Below are 15,025 nucleotides of genomic sequence, written 5' to 3'. Positions count from 1 at the left end.
GAATTTAGTGCCTTAAAACAACACAAATTTACCATCTCATGGTTTTGGAGGTTAGAAGTCTAATATCAGCCTCACTTGGCTAAAGTCATGTGTCAGCAGAGCTGGTTCCTTCTGGAGGCTCTAGGGGAGAATATATTTCTTTGCCTTTATGAGCTTCTAAAGGCTGCTTGCATTCCTTGGCTTGTGACCCCTTCCTCCACCTTCAGAGCACATCACTTCATCCTCTGGTTCTATAGTTAACTTTCCTGTTTCTGACGTTGACCCTCTTGCCTACCTCCTATAAAGACCCATGTGATTACATTTGGCCCATCTGGGTAACACAGGATAATCTCCTCATCTCAAGATCCTTAAATTAGTCGCATCTGAAGAGTCCCTTTAGCCACGTAAAGTAACATATTAGGACATGGGCATTTTGGGGGAACCATTATCCAGCCTACTACAATAACTTTCTGATGAAACTCAGGTCCCTCAGTTCTTGTCAAGATATGGTCTATATATATTGATATCAATGAATGAGTGAATGCATGAGTAAAAATCTTTTAATGATTTAACAAATATTCATTATTGGGTCCATTATCTGCTAGGTCATGTTTTAAACTATCTGCAAAGGAGGTCCAGGAACCAGTTCTTTTTTTTTTTTTTTTTTTTAAACATCTTTATTGAAGTATAATTGCTTTACAATGGTGTGTTAGTTTCTGCTTTATAACAAAGTGAATCAGTTATACATATACATATGTTCCCATATCTCTTCCCTCTTGCATCTCCCTCCCTCCCACCCTCCCTATCCCACCCCTCTAGGTGGTCACAAAGCACCGAGCTTATTCTATAAACTTGACCCTGCATTGGTCCCAAAGCAAATTCTGTCATATTAAAATGGCAGCCAGTTCATTGATTACCATGGAATTAAGACAAGAGAAGACAAGTCTTTTTTCATCGTTCTACTTATAGGTATTTAGATACAAAAAAGGTAAACAGAGCAACAACACAGACATAGCCCCACCTGAACAGCTGCTCCTGGTTAAGGGAATTATTTGGTTGCATTGAGGGAGATAATCTGAAAAAGCTGTCTGGAGCAGACCCTCTAGGTGAGCACCTCTCCTGCCTGACCCAGGCAGCTTGACTTTCACTGAAGGTCCTACATGTAGCCATGGGGCCTATTCCCCGTGTGGGCTGTGAGTTTGACCCCAGTGGTGAGGGGTCTGCCCTCCTTGTAGCCTGACTGTCTGACCCTGATGTGGACCTTGGGATTGTTCCCCGTGTGGGCTGTGAGTTTGACCCCAGTGGTGAGGGGTCTGCCCTCCCTGTAGCCTGACTGTCTGACCCTGATGTGGACCTTGGGATTGTTCCCCGTGTGGGCTGTGAGTTTGACCCCAGTGGTGAGGGGTCTGCCCTCCCTGTAGCCTGACTGTCTGACCCTGATGTGGACCTTGGGATTGTTCCCCGTGTGGGCTGTGAGTTTGACCCCAGTGGTGAGGGGTCTGCCCTCCCTGTAGCCTGACTGTCTGACCCTGATGTGGACCTTGGGATTGTTCCCCGTGTGGGCTGTGAGTTTGACCCCAGTGGTGAGGGGTCTGCCCTCCCTGTAGCCTGACTGTCTGACCCTGATGTGGACCTTGGGATTGTTCCCCGTGTGGGCTGTGAGTTTGACCCCAGTGGTGAGGGGTCTGCCCTCCCTGTAGCCTGACTGTCTGACCCTGATGTGGACCTTGGGATTGTCCCCCGTGGGGGCTGTGAGTTTGACCCCAGTGGTGAGGGGTCTGCCCTCCCTGTAGCCTGACTGTCTGACCCTGATGTGGACCTTGGGATTGTTCCCCGTGTGGGCTGTGAGTTTGACCCCAGTGGTGAGGGGTCTGCCCTCCCTGTAGCCTGACTGTCTGACCCTGATGTGGACCTTGGGATTGTCCCCCGTGTGGGCTGTGAGTTTGACCCCAGTGGTGAGGGGTCTGCCCTCCCTGTAGCCTGACTGTCTGACCCTGATGTGGACCTTGGGATTGTCCCCCGTGTGGGCTGTGAGTTTGACCCCAGTGGTGAGGGGTCTGCCCTCCCTGTAGCCTGACTGTCTGACCCTGATGTGGACCTTGGGATTGTCCCCCGTGTGGGCTGTGAGTTTGACCCCAGTGGTGAGGGGTCTGCCCTCCCTGTAGCCTGACTGTCTGACCCTGATGTGGACCTTGGGATTGTTCCCCGTGTGGGCTGTGAGTTTGACCCCAGTGGTGAGGGGTCTGCCCTCCCTGTAGCCTGACTGTCTGACCCTGATGTGGACCTTGGGATTGTTCCCCGTGTGGGCTGTGAGTTTGACCCCAGTGGTGAGGGGTCTGCCCTCCCTGTAGCCTGACTGTCTGACCCTGATGTGGACCTTGGGATTGTCCCCCGTGTGGGCTGTGAGTTTGACCCCAGTGGTGAGGGGTCTGCCCTCCCTGTAGCCTGACTGTCTGATCCTGATGTGGACCTTGGGATTGTCCCCCGTGTGGGCTGTGAGTTTGACCCCAGTGGTGAGGGGTCTGCCCTCCCTGTAGCCTGACTGTCTGACCCTGATGTGGACCTTGGGATTGTCCCCCGTGTGGGCTGTGGGTCTGTCACCTTTGTGGCCTGACGACCTGCCCCTTGGGTGGCTTGTGCGTCCTGTGTCAACTGCTGGCCTGACATCTTTATAGCCTGAGAATATGTCAGCCGGGGGTTCTGTGGTCCTGTCCGCAGTGTGGATTGTGAATGTGCCAACCCTTTAGGCAGTGGACCTATTGCTTGTCTGGGCTGTGGGTCTGTCCACCCTGGGGGAAGTGATCCTGCTACTCGGATGGGCTGTAGGCCTGTTCCCTGTGCAGCCTGCCGGTCTGTCCCTGGTGTGAGCAGTCGGCCCGTCTCCTGTTTGAGCTGAGGGCCTGCCCCAGGCACTTGGATCCCAGCAGTGGCATGGCTGGGCCCTGGGCCTTTATGGGCGCAGGAATACCCACTTCCCTGAGCCTCCTTTGCCTCAGCTGACTGGTTCCTAGCTCGATTTTGGCCATACACGTCACCAAGGTGAGGAGAGGAGCTGCCAGTCTTCGTGTAGGAGAGAGAGGATTTGGCTGGCTCTGCCGTGCAGTTAGGTAAGTTCTGTACACAGAAGCCCAGGGCACATGCCTCACAATTGACCACATCATGGTGCCCATTCAAAGGCACCTCCTGGATCACTGGCATCTCCAAAACCTTCCTGATGCCATTTCTGTAGAATCTCTCCAGAATACGCTGCACCAGGTTGTTCAGAATCCTCATGGTGCTATCCAGGGAGAACTCAGGCTTCTCAAATTGAGACTGGGAACACTTCCGGCACCTCTGACCAAAGAGCCGCACAAGCACCTTTCCCTGGGACTTCTGGTGCTCCAGGTACATGTGACATAGGATCTGCACTTGGGCGGAAGCCCAGCTTCGATGGCATGAGGAACACGAGAACCTACAGACAGAAGAGCATCGTGCCCTCAGATGATTGTTGACCGAGGCCAGGGAAATGGGCCTGGCCTCGGTCTCTAAGAACCCTTTCAACTTGAAAAAGTGTATGTGATATTGACAATTTAACAAGAATGAGAGGGACTGCATTTCTAATAAAGCTTTCTCCTGTGGCCCATTGAACTCCCACCTATATGTGGTACCAAGTCTGCCTCTTTGCCAGTAAAACATCTCTGGATGTCTCAGAGGGAAAAAACATTTCTGCCATTTGCCAGTGAAATTTGGTCTTCACAAGGTCATAGAAAACTCTTATAAAGTACCTATTTTGAGGCAATGTTTTACAATGTTATCCCATTTTATCTTTAAAGCACCCTTCTGAGGTAGGCATTATTGAGCCCAATATGCAGATAAGGAAACTGAATCATAAAACAGTACACAACTTGCTTAAGGACACACAAAGTTAAGTGGTAGAGCCATGTTTCCAATCCCAGCATTATCTACCTACTATACCACATCGCCTCTATTGAGCAATGTGGTTAGTTCTGTACCTGACTTACTGGAACCATAATACTTGGGTTGGAGACTCAAGTCCATAGTTTACAACAGGGGGACTTTGGAAAAATCACTACTCTGAGCCTCAATTTTTACATCCATAAAATATTCAAGGGAAAAATATTCAAGGGTTATATTGTCAACATTAAGTGAGATAATATATGTGAAAGCATTTTGTAAACTACAAAGTGCTGTTCAAAAGCTGGTTGATATTTTTCTAAAACTATGCTGATCCGTTGCTTTTCCCAACTCAGAATGACTATCAGGTCAATTCATCTGAACAAGAGAAGCACCTGTCCATTTGCGGCAGTGCCAAACTGATAAAAGACATCATGAGTCCCTCAAAGAGCTCTGGCTGGTGCAAAGAGAGACTCTTACATAGTTCACCAGGTTCCAAGCAGAACAGAATGACTGCTACGTGGGCTCTGGCCAATGGCTTGAAAACTGTGTTCTGTAGAGCCCCGGGAGGCTTCATGTAAACAATGGGTTCTGCAGCTAAAAATAATTATATATAAATATATATGTTCTGTAGTATGTAATACATGAACATATGTTCTTTATAAATGTATTACAAACATATATATATATATATATATATATAGAGAGAGAGAGAGAGAGAGAGAGAGAGAACCATTCACTGTCTTATGGGAATGGAGAAGAAAGAACACTTACTCTCCCTAGGAAGACCAGGGTACTTGAGTTAGTCCTTGAGGGACAGGTAGGGAGGGAGGAAGGAAAGGGCCTGCTGAACAGGAAGAACATAATAGACAAGGGTATAGAAGTCTGAAAATTTATGGCATGTCTAGTAACCCATAAAGAATGGAACAGAGGACACCTGAGGCAGGATAGGGGCAGGCAGGGAAGCAGGATAACAGGTGAGATGGAAAGTGAAGCGAAGGTCCCTGCATGCCATATAAAAAGAGAAGACTTGATTGTCCAAGTCTTGTCCAAGTCAGCATTTCTCACCCTTCTGCATGGGCAAGGAAGCTGGTTCCTGCAACTTTGAGGCTCATTGGAAGTTGAGGGAGACAGACAATAAGGGAGGGGCAGTATTTAGGGACTCCAAGAACTAGGTTTTAATTTCTTGCAGCACCAATCCCTCCTATTATCTTCAGGCCTTCAGTAAAGTAATGTTCAAAGCCATTGCTTGGCCTTAATCAATTCTTGGGGCTATAAAGGAAGGCCCCAGTCCTAGGCTGGTACTGACCAGGACTAGGCTCGTAGGGCTGCTGCAGCCTGGGGAAGCCAGACAGGACTGATGGGGGAGAGCAGGTCTCTATATAGAAGCAGTCTGGAATAAATTGTGGTGAGAGAATAGGAGGGCAGATTTATGGTATTCCCTGGGGATTTCCAGAAATACTTAGGGAGGAAGGCTAGTAAAAGAAAAAATTTCCTACCGTTAAGCAAAATAGAGGCTTAGAGCCTTATCATTTCCATCTTAAAGAACACTGTGATTACAAAAGCATGAAGAGCCTGGTGACACATATTCTTTTAACAATCTCTCAAAAGAATTATCAATGCTTAGCTGAACCTCTTGGCTCAGAAAGGCCCATGGCTGGACAGACTCTCACATACCTGCCAAATGCTCTCTGCTTGTATTGCTTCCACCCTGGGGCCACACAGTCTGGCTGAAGGTTCCCATCCATCTTCAGGGTCCATCTTGCCTCGGGTTTCTCCTGCGAGATCAGTTCTTGAAATATCTGCTCCCATGTCCCAACATCCAAAACCATTCTCTTGCTCTGAGGCCTGGAGTCCATGTTGACAATAACTTTCAGTTTCCAGCAAGAAGAAAAAACAGTTTCGGTTTCTCCATCTGGAGACACGTCACCTGCTCTTTTGACTTTTGTTTCAGACTGTTTGAGTACACAGAGCAAGTTTTTGTTCCGACGACAGGGGGCAGCAGGGATTTGCTAGTTTGTGAACAGGTCTTGCTAAGGGATGTCTGAGTACAAAACTCTGGTCTGGATTCTGGAGGCACCTATAAGTTAGTTTTTATTTTATTTTTCTCTTATTTTTACACTAGGCAAAGCACTGTGCTCGGCATTGGGACAAGTAACATCGACTAAGAAGAAGTTCCTATGCCCATAGGTGCTCACGCCCTTGTGCAGACACTGGGTAGGGGGGGTCGGTGCAGGGGAGCACGTGTCCAAGGCTCCTTTCGTGCACCTGCCGAGACCTCACCACAGTCCCTTAGGGGGGATTATTCCTGGTATTTTTCAGGTGAGTGGCACAGAGAGCGGGGGTACCTTGTTCAAAGCCACCTGGCTGGTAAGCAGCATAAGTGAGACTTGAACCCCGTCCTGTGAGACTCTAAACCTGCGATGTCTCCAGCCACCTCCCTCCCTGGGGAGAGCTCAGAGGGAGCTCAGAATGGTGTTTCGTGTTCCAGGTTGGCACTCTGGAGCCAGTGGAAAGAACCATCGTGAAACCCTGACCTAGTGATTTGGTCTAGTGAGATACCCTGGGTCGTGAGGCAGGACTCTAGGCCAAATGAAAGGATTACTTAACTCTGCCTTTCGCTGTGTTAAATTATCATGTAACGCAGTATACGAGCAGGTGTGGGAGCCATCTTTGGATGTCAGGATAGAGTTCCCATTCCTGGGGTGAGGGATTGGAACTAGATGACCTATAAAGTCACTTCTAACTCAGAAGAGTCTGAGATTCTAGAAAGTAAGCTCTGTCCCTCTGGAGTTGAAATTCAAATGGGGGAGGTAAGGCAAGAAGGATGCTTATGTCCTTGGAAGCCCCTACAGTTATTGTATCTGAGACAGGATAAGCCTAAGTCTTCTCGTGCTTTCTGGATTTTAACGTGTTCTATTTGGAAGGCAGTAACCCTCTCCCCTGTCCCACCCTCCCAGGATATTCTGTTCTGTACAAACTCTCTCTGCTTTTATAACTTTACACATTGAGGGTGCTTATGTCTGCAGAGACAATATAGGAAACTCTTGTCTGCACAGATAGTTGGAGGAACTTGGAATTAAACCCATGGAATATTAGAACTGGAAATCCCTTAGGAATCGACTTGTCCTCTTTTCTCTCTGATTATTATACATAAGAAAATAGAGACAAAGAGGAAAGAAGTCTCCTGCCCAAGGTCACACAGAAAATTATTGCCAATAGAGGCCCAGAACCCAGACATCCCATGTCCTAGCTCTGAGCTCTGCTCACCTGCTCCAACCATGACTAGGCTCCTTCCCCACCCTTCCTCTCCTACTTTCTGCTGGGTTTAAGAACCCAAGCCCACTCTTTTTGTCCTGTGTCTTCAGAGTGTCCCTGTCTCCTCACTCCTCAAATGGTCTTTTTTCCCAAAATGTAGCCTTGACTGATCCATTGCACTCCCTGCCATTTCCCTCTGCCTCTGCTTCATGTGCTTCCTTTGACACACACAACTGCTCCAGGCCAGCCTGGTCCAATGGACAGGGACATGGGGAGACCAGGGGTATGTATTGAGATTTGAAGGCTGGAGGAAGCCCACTACCTTCCTCACCACCATGATGAAAAAAAGAAGAAAGAGAAAGAAATTACAGCCCTTTAAAAACCCCATGGATCCACTGTAAGCCACTTGTTTCCTCGTACCAAGGCATCGTGACTTTAGGATAATCAAATCATGGAACTTGTAGTTGGAAGAAGCCTCATATATCATCTTGTGATCTCCCCCTCCCATGTCATTGATAGCCAAGGTGTCAAAATGACATACCCAAGTCACACAGGGTGATGGTGGTGACCTCTAGGCTTTCATCAACAGTTGGTGCCTTATAATAGATTGGCTGAAGATTTCCTGAGAGACAGTCAGAAAAGAGGAAGGATCCTCAAAGGGCACAAAGCACAGGTCAGTTCTGAAAAAGAAAAATTTAGATTCTCAGCAGTTTTGAGCTGGAATGAATCTACAGGGTCATCTAATCCTTGGGTGGCACATGATGTCACTCCCCTATTCTTTTTCAAGGCAGACATTGCTAATCAATGATTGCACTCTTCTCTCTGGGTCTGGGCATAACTTCAAAATCTCTTTCATCAGTGATCTAGGCAGCCACTGCCAACTGATTGATAGATGACAATTTTTTTGCCATTCATTCAATAGTCCAGCTCCCTCATTTTACAAGTTGCAGAAACCAAAGCCAAGATATATTTAATTTAACTAGGACTAAAGTACAGTTTTTGTAATCTTAGGCATGTACCCATTTTCAGAATATCACATGACCTATTACAAATAGGTCTAGCACAAAGTTTAACACAAAGAGATATGTTCTTCTTGGGGACATTTTCGGCAGAGGAAGAAAGGAGGTTAGACATTATTGATAGGGATTGAGGGGGTGGGACTGAAAAAGGAGATGGAGACCCTATCTATGGAAGTAATCCATTTGATACTTTATTTCCATAATTACTCTAGCTTGCGAGTGGATGGGATGGAGGGATTGGCTTGGTTAAAGGAGAGAAACAAGAAATAAGGAATGTAGTCCTTAACGTGGTAATAATTTTACATTTTAAACATCTCTTTTCTGGAGAAAACTCTTAATTCAGAAAGATATATGCACCCCAATGTTCATAGTAGTACTTTTTACAATAGCCAAGACATGTGAGCAACCTAAATATCCACTGACAGATGAATGGATAAAGAAGATGTGGTACATATATACACTGGAATATTAGCCATAAAAAAGAATGCAATAATGCCACTTGTAGCAACATCGATGGACCTAGAGATTATGATATTAAGTTAAGTAAGACAGAGAGAGAAAGACAAATATCATATATCATTTATATGTGGAATCTAAAAAAAAACAAAATACAAATGAACTTATTTACAAACCAGAAGTAGACTCACAAATAGAAACAAATTTATGGTTACCAAAGGGAAAAGGGAGGGAAGGGATAAATTAGGAGTTTGAGATTAACATATACACATTACTATATATAAAACAGATAGACAACAAAAGACCTATTGTGTAGCACAGGGAACTATATTCATTATTTTGTAATAACTTAAAAAAATATCTCTTTGATTAGTTAGCACAAATACTATAGGTATATGGAACATAGATACAAAAAAAATTTAAGGTGATTGATCTGGGGAACAATGAGGCTGGGTGATCCCTAACTTAAATCCATTTCTCCTGCCTCAATGCTTCAGAGTAGGGAGAAGTGAATTCTGGACTAGGAGTTCCTGCTGTGTTGGTGATGCCAGACAAATATCTTCATCTCTTGGACCCTGACATGACTTGTCCAGTAAGTTGCAGGGCCAGGACTCAAATTTCTCTGATGCCACACTAAGTCCCATGAAAGAATGGGCATGTCTAAAGAAAGAATGAGTTGCTAATGGTTGAAGAACAGGCAGAAGGCGTGGGGAGCTATTTGGGGGAGTCTAAGTAGGGTCTTCATGCTGCTCCTCTAAGGGTTGTGCTCTCTGAGCTGGGGCCCCTGGGCACATCCTAGGAAGACCTGCCATTCCAGTTAGGATGACTTCTCAGCAAAAGGTCAGCCTGGAGGGGAAGGGAGGCGTTGAACTCACATCGCCTGGAATGTCATGGAAGGGGCTGTTTCTACTCTCATCATTGCCCCTTCGCTGCATGTATGGATAGTCACAACAGGGAACCAGCAGACACAAGAGAAAGCAGAATTAGACCGTTGCCTTGAAAAGATCAAATAACACATATATCGAATACCTATAAGCTGCTGGTCCTTATCCTCAGGCAGGGAACAGCCCAGCAGGAAAGACAGGTATGTATATAAAAGAGCATCTAGCTTTACTTTGCCCTGTCTCACTTTTCTCAGCTTATCCTTTTAGTTAAGAGCGTAGAACTAGAGCCAGCCTGCCTGGGTTGAGTGCTAGTTCCACCATGTATACCTTGGTGGCCTAGGCAAGTCCCTTTAACTTCTCTGTGCCTCAGTTTCTCCATCAAAAGAAGTAGGGATAATAACACTACCTACCTTATAGGGCTGTTGTGAGGCTTGAATGAGTATAAAAATAGTTATTGTCATTTAGTAAGCAAATAGAAGTGTTTGCTAGTTTTCTATTGTTGCTATGTTGCGTGTTTCTTTGTAAGTTACCATAAAGTCTTTCACCTCTCTATCATCTATCATCTATCTATCTATCTATCTATCTATCTATCTATCTATCTATCTACCTATCTATCTATCTATCTATCTATCTGTCATCTACCTATCTGTAGTAGTACAGGGTGAAAAAAACTGCAAATAATTGTGTATATAAGGCCTCCAAGAGCACAGCAGTCACTTAGGAATCCAGTCTGAGCAGAGATATGTATTCCTATCACACCTTGTTATCTATCCCCAGCCCCACTCTGTTCCGTGCACCTCCCTGGGCGGGGCCAGTGCTCCCCCAGGACTCATGTCCAGGCCCTGTCTGGATAGTCAACTCCCCTGTAAAAGTGAAATTAGAGTTGTGAAAGGGGCAGGAAGCCCAGAGCCTGCTGCCGCTCGGGCCCAGGGCTAGGCCTCCTGAGAACACCATTCCAGACAGCAAAGATCACGCTCAAAGGACAATAAAGTAAACCTTTTAGAAAGAACCAGAAGTAATGTGTAAAATCAAAAGAACTGAAACAAAAGCTCACAAATTTTCAAAGAGGCAGTTTGTTTCAGTTTCTGTGAAAACCTGTTTGGTGTCAGGCCTTGCACAGTCCATCTGGGAAACTGGGGTTTGCCTTGATAGACAACCATTTGGATATTTTAGGGTAGAAAGACCTTCTGTGAACTTGAAGAAAGCTGACCCCAGAGAGGAGAGTGGCCAACCCCAGGCTGCTCAGCCTACAAATAGAGCCCCAGACTCCCATTCTTGACATCCACCTTCCCTTTTTCAGCACAGGTGGTTTTAAAACCAGAGTCAGAAATATTTGGGCTCTGTTCCAAAGCTGTGGTGAAGATGTGATAAAGCAGGGTCTTTAGGGCCCCCTCCCCTGCCACTGCAGGCCAGGCCAGGAAACCAGCAGGTGGAAGCTATACACACTCATTGGCTTTTCTCTTCTGACTCACTTTACCTCATTCCTCCCTCCTGCCCCCAGGGATCACCCCTCACATTAACTACCTGCACTAAGTTCTTGTCTTGGGCTGTGCTTCTAGAAGAACCCCAATCAAGACAAAGAGCAACTTAATTTTCCTTCACTTCCTGCCCACGTGTAAAAAAGGCATTTTCCAGTCTGACATGGAAGGAGCGTAGAAGTCATCACTTCCATCCCTACAACAAGAAAAAAGCTGAACAAACTGAAAGTCAACAACCCTTCTTAGATTCATGAGAGAATTTGGGGTCACAGGGCAAACCACTGCCCTGAAAACTGGAGGGACAGATGGGTGGATACAGAGGATCACAGCTTACCACAGTCAAATGCTCAGAAGCAGAAGCCCCCGCGAGAACCAGTACCAGAAAGAACAGTTTACACTGTCAATGGCCAATTGCTGGAAGCTCAGTGGACAAGCTTGAGAATTTAAAAATCCAGGAGACCCAGTCTTAGGGGGGTTTCCCACCTTTTTGTGAGTTTTACCTCCAGGAGAAACTCGCTACGAAGATGGAGAAAAATCTTCCTGTGCTTCTGACAGGGGAAGGAGGAAAAAAACATTGTTTAAAACACCCAGAACTCTCTGTTCTTAAAGTCTGCCTTTAAGGAAAACTGTTTCACTAGAGCATAACACAGCTGGGTTTTACAGAAGCCTAACTGACCTGGGGGAAAGGAAATACCCAAATGCCAGCCCCTTTTATCCTTCACTGTGAGGGATGGGAATGACTTCACTCCTTTTCTGCTCGATAATGAGTACAAAGCCCACCAAACTTGCAGTGACAAGAATGCAGAGCCTGGCATACACTTAAGGGGGCAGGGCTACCCCTGTGCTGCTTTCTGGGAGAGGTGCCAGGTCCCACACAGGTCAAACTAATTCTCAACTCACCTCATAATATTTGGGGGAGGAATAAAGAATTTAGCTATCAAGATTTCAAAATATACAACTAGAATCATTAAACTACCAAGACTTGGAAGAGATTTTAAAGGCCCTCTAAGTCCTATTCTTTACTTGCTTGCTTTGTAATGGTTACCGTTTGACCTATGAGTAAAAATTCAGATACTATTTCTAGACTGACTCAGGGAGAAATGCATTGGACTTAAAATTAGAAGACAAGGTTATATGTTCCAACTCCAACACTTACTGAGCTACTTAAGATCTTTGAACCTTAATGTCTTCATCTACCAAATGGAAATAATAATACCCATACCATTAGATTTAATGGTATATGTACTAATATGATATAGATATGAACCATAACTACAAAATATCAGTATTATTTAAAAAAAAAAAAGAATATGTAGGGGCTTGAAATAGTAGCTCTTGGATGGAAAAGAATATTTGAACCAGATATTTAAAGGGTAAAAAAGAGATAAGGACCCTTATATGTAAAGGAGAGAGATATGTAAGACCAAGAACCTAGAAAGTGTTTGTGTCTGTATGTTATGGAGAAGAGAAGTGGAAGATAAAATGAATAACTAAATTTTAGAGCACTTTATCTCTTAGATATGTTTATCACCATATCTTTGTTGTTCCTACAATAGCCCAATGGCTTATGACCCTTAATAAGGAATGTTTCAAAACAGATGCATATAATGGAGCTTTGGAAAATACAGAAGTCCATGCCTACCTTTGGAAATTCTGATTCTACATGTCTGGGGGTAGAGAGGCATGTATTTTTAGAAAACTCCAAGAATGATGCCAAAATACACTCCTGCATAAAAATCACTATAAATTAAAAATCTGAGGCTCAGGAAGCTTGAGCAAATTCTAAGATCTAACATATGAGTGGCAGAGATAGGAGATGAATCCCGCTGCTTTAAATCCCACTTGTGTGCTTTTTTCCACCATGCAGATCTGGAAGGCAAGGTCAGCCTTCATTAGTCTAGTCATTATGGCTGAGTTGACCTGGCACCAGAAAGCAGCTTGCTCTCTGATGGAAGGAGGCCACGAGATGGCCACAGTCCTAATGTACGAATTGAATTAACAGCAGCACACATTGAAATCCAGGGAGGGGAGCTATGAGAAGTGAAGGCAGATCATCCAGGGCCAAGGCGACGTGAAGCTGGGAGATGCTGCACAGCCTGCTGATGGTCACACCAATAAGCCAGACTTGGCTTTTCACCTCTGCAGCTTCAGTCTGGCCATGAACGTGCAGCTTGGGCCTCGGTGAGAGCCCTGTGGCCCCTCCTGATGTCAGTGAGAACTTCCGACCCGTGCAAAGAGCAACCAGGGCCCCAGGCCAGTAGCAGGAAACAAGCAGGCTCAAAGCCACAGACTCACCCAGGGGTGGTTTGGTGAGTGCATTAAAGGTCATTGATCTTGACCTCAAAGTAGGTGTTTTGCAAAAATTCAGAATTACCCCCCTAAAGGATAGTTCATGAGATTTATGCTGGAGTTGTTTTACAGTCTGACCTAGAGTCTTCCATTGAAGTTATTGACTTCTCCCGAGTTCATTCTGACAGGCCATTGTGATAGCCTGTTTTGTGTATCTCTCCGTGGGGCATTCTTCATTCTCAGCCACAGACTGAAGATTAGGTTTTTCATTGTTGTTGGGGAAAAAGAGGTCAATGCTATCTCTCTCCCTGCCAACTCTTCAGAGGTATTTTTTTTCCATTTCGTTTTTAAAAATCCAGGTACATTATAACCCTGATTCAACGAGGAGGAGCCTGTCTGGCCCTGTGATCACCTTTAATTACTGGGAATCAGTTGAACGTGTCAGGTCTGCAGAGAGAGATCAGTAAGGGCTACTGCTTCAGACCAAAACCTACTGCGCACATGACCTGCTCAGAAGATGGAAAGGCTGGGAGATTATAGGTGATGAATGCTGCTTGAGGCATCAGCACTATTGTGCTCTTTTCTCTCCCTGTTCTTCCCTTACAATCCCGTGATTTATAATGCTCTGTCATGTCCAATTTTGGTAGCGGCCTGATGGTTGTCATAAGGCTGTAAACACGCTGAGGTTTTACTTTCTTGTGTGTTTTCTCCCACTTTGTATTTGTTATAATCCATGTCACCCAATAATGGATTAATTTTTTTGATCCATTTTTCTGTTCTTGTTAAGCTCCTGAGGTTTGGGAAATGAATATTCAGAGTGTCAATATGTGGAACTGAGCTGAAAAATTATTCTGCCATAGATATTTAGGGAGAAGAAAATGAGATACTGTTCCAGGGAATTTAATAAGCATAAAAAGGATCAGATTAAGGGCGAGAGGCTCTGGATTTGAATCCAGGCTGTGCCACAAGCTGATTGCCATGATCTGGACACGTTGCTTCAACTCCCTGCCTCAGCTTCCCCTTCTGCATAATAAAGCATTGGACTAGATGATCTCCAAGTTCAGTTGCAATTCTGGCATTCTGTGGATGGATCAGGACTCTGGATCTACATTAGGGGGTGTGAAAGAGTCCTCCTGTGTCCCATGTTAGTACTGTTGACAGCGTCAGGTTGTCCCAATGTCCCAAGTGTGCAATAGAGTAGTGAACTTGAGTGCCATCCTCCAGAAGGTTGTATCTCCTGGTAGGCTTTTCCCTCAGAGAAAACTGGGGAGTATGTAAGCTAAGGAGGAGATCTGGAATGTACCTGCTGGAAGAGGAGAAAGCCAGTATGTATGTACAAGTCAGTGTCTGAGAAGAGGGAAGAAATGGTGAAGTAAATGGGACTACTTACCTTGAGGAAGGGAAGATGCACTAGACAGGTGGCTACCTGGAATGACCAAAGATTTTTCATGTGCAAGAGGAAGCAACCTTCAAGTCATTGAGCACATCATGGTCTGTATTCATTTGTAGCCTTCTGAAATGTTTCCATTCTTCTCTGCATGATTTCCTTAAGTGTAAGTGCTAGAGAGATTTGAAGTGTAACAAGTACTATTGAGTCTAGATTTAAGGATAAAATCCAATTGAGAACCAAAAACAAAACAAGACATTACTTAGAATCTGCACATACCCCAAGAGGCATGATATACTTTTATTCTGCCAAGACAAGTCAGCTTCAATGAAGAAATTCCATCTTAAATCCCTGACCCCATTCATTTTCAATGACCTTCAC

General features: G+C 45.2%; 1 protein-coding gene across 2 annotated transcripts; it reads right to left on the bottom strand.

Annotated features, from left to right (window-relative positions):
* Positions 1-841: 841 nt before the first annotated feature.
* On the bottom strand, positions 842-14,681 carry RTP4 (receptor transporter protein 4). 2 transcript variants are annotated; one of them, XM_068546427.1, is made up of 4 exons: positions 14,648-14,681; positions 7,673-7,811; positions 5,551-5,743; positions 842-3,430 (listed from the first exon to the last, which is right to left on the bottom strand). In XM_068546427.1, exons 3-4 carry the CDS (start codon positions 5,730-5,732, stop codon positions 943-945), a joined length of 2,670 nt encoding a protein of 889 aa, XP_068402528.1. In that variant the 5' UTR covers positions 5,733-5,743; positions 7,673-7,811; positions 14,648-14,681; the 3' UTR covers positions 842-942. The 2 variants fall into 2 exon arrangements, with proteins under 2 accessions (XP_068402528.1, XP_068402529.1); XM_068546428.1 differs by lacking the exon at positions 14,648-14,681 and adding an exon at positions 12,611-12,662.
* Between the last annotated feature and the right edge of the window lie 344 nt (positions 14,682-15,025).

This window comes from Eschrichtius robustus, chromosome 6 (genome assembly GCF_028021215.1).
Source record: "Eschrichtius robustus isolate mEscRob2 chromosome 6, mEscRob2.pri, whole genome shotgun sequence".
In the NCBI taxonomy this organism is placed as follows: domain Eukaryota; kingdom Metazoa; phylum Chordata; class Mammalia; order Artiodactyla; family Eschrichtiidae; genus Eschrichtius; species Eschrichtius robustus.
This window is presented reverse-complemented; position numbering and strand designations above follow the sequence as displayed.

Bases quoted from the DNA above. Each gene is read 5' to 3' on its own strand.
- RTP4 (XM_068546427.1), bottom strand. From the start codon at position 5,732: ATGGACTCCAGGCCTCAGAGCAAGAGAATGGTTTTGGATGTTGGGACA. The intron at 3,431-5,550 runs GTATGTGAGAGT...TTCTGTCTGTAG, and splicing joins AAGCAGAGAGCATTTGGCAG to GTTCTCGTGTTCCTCATGCC.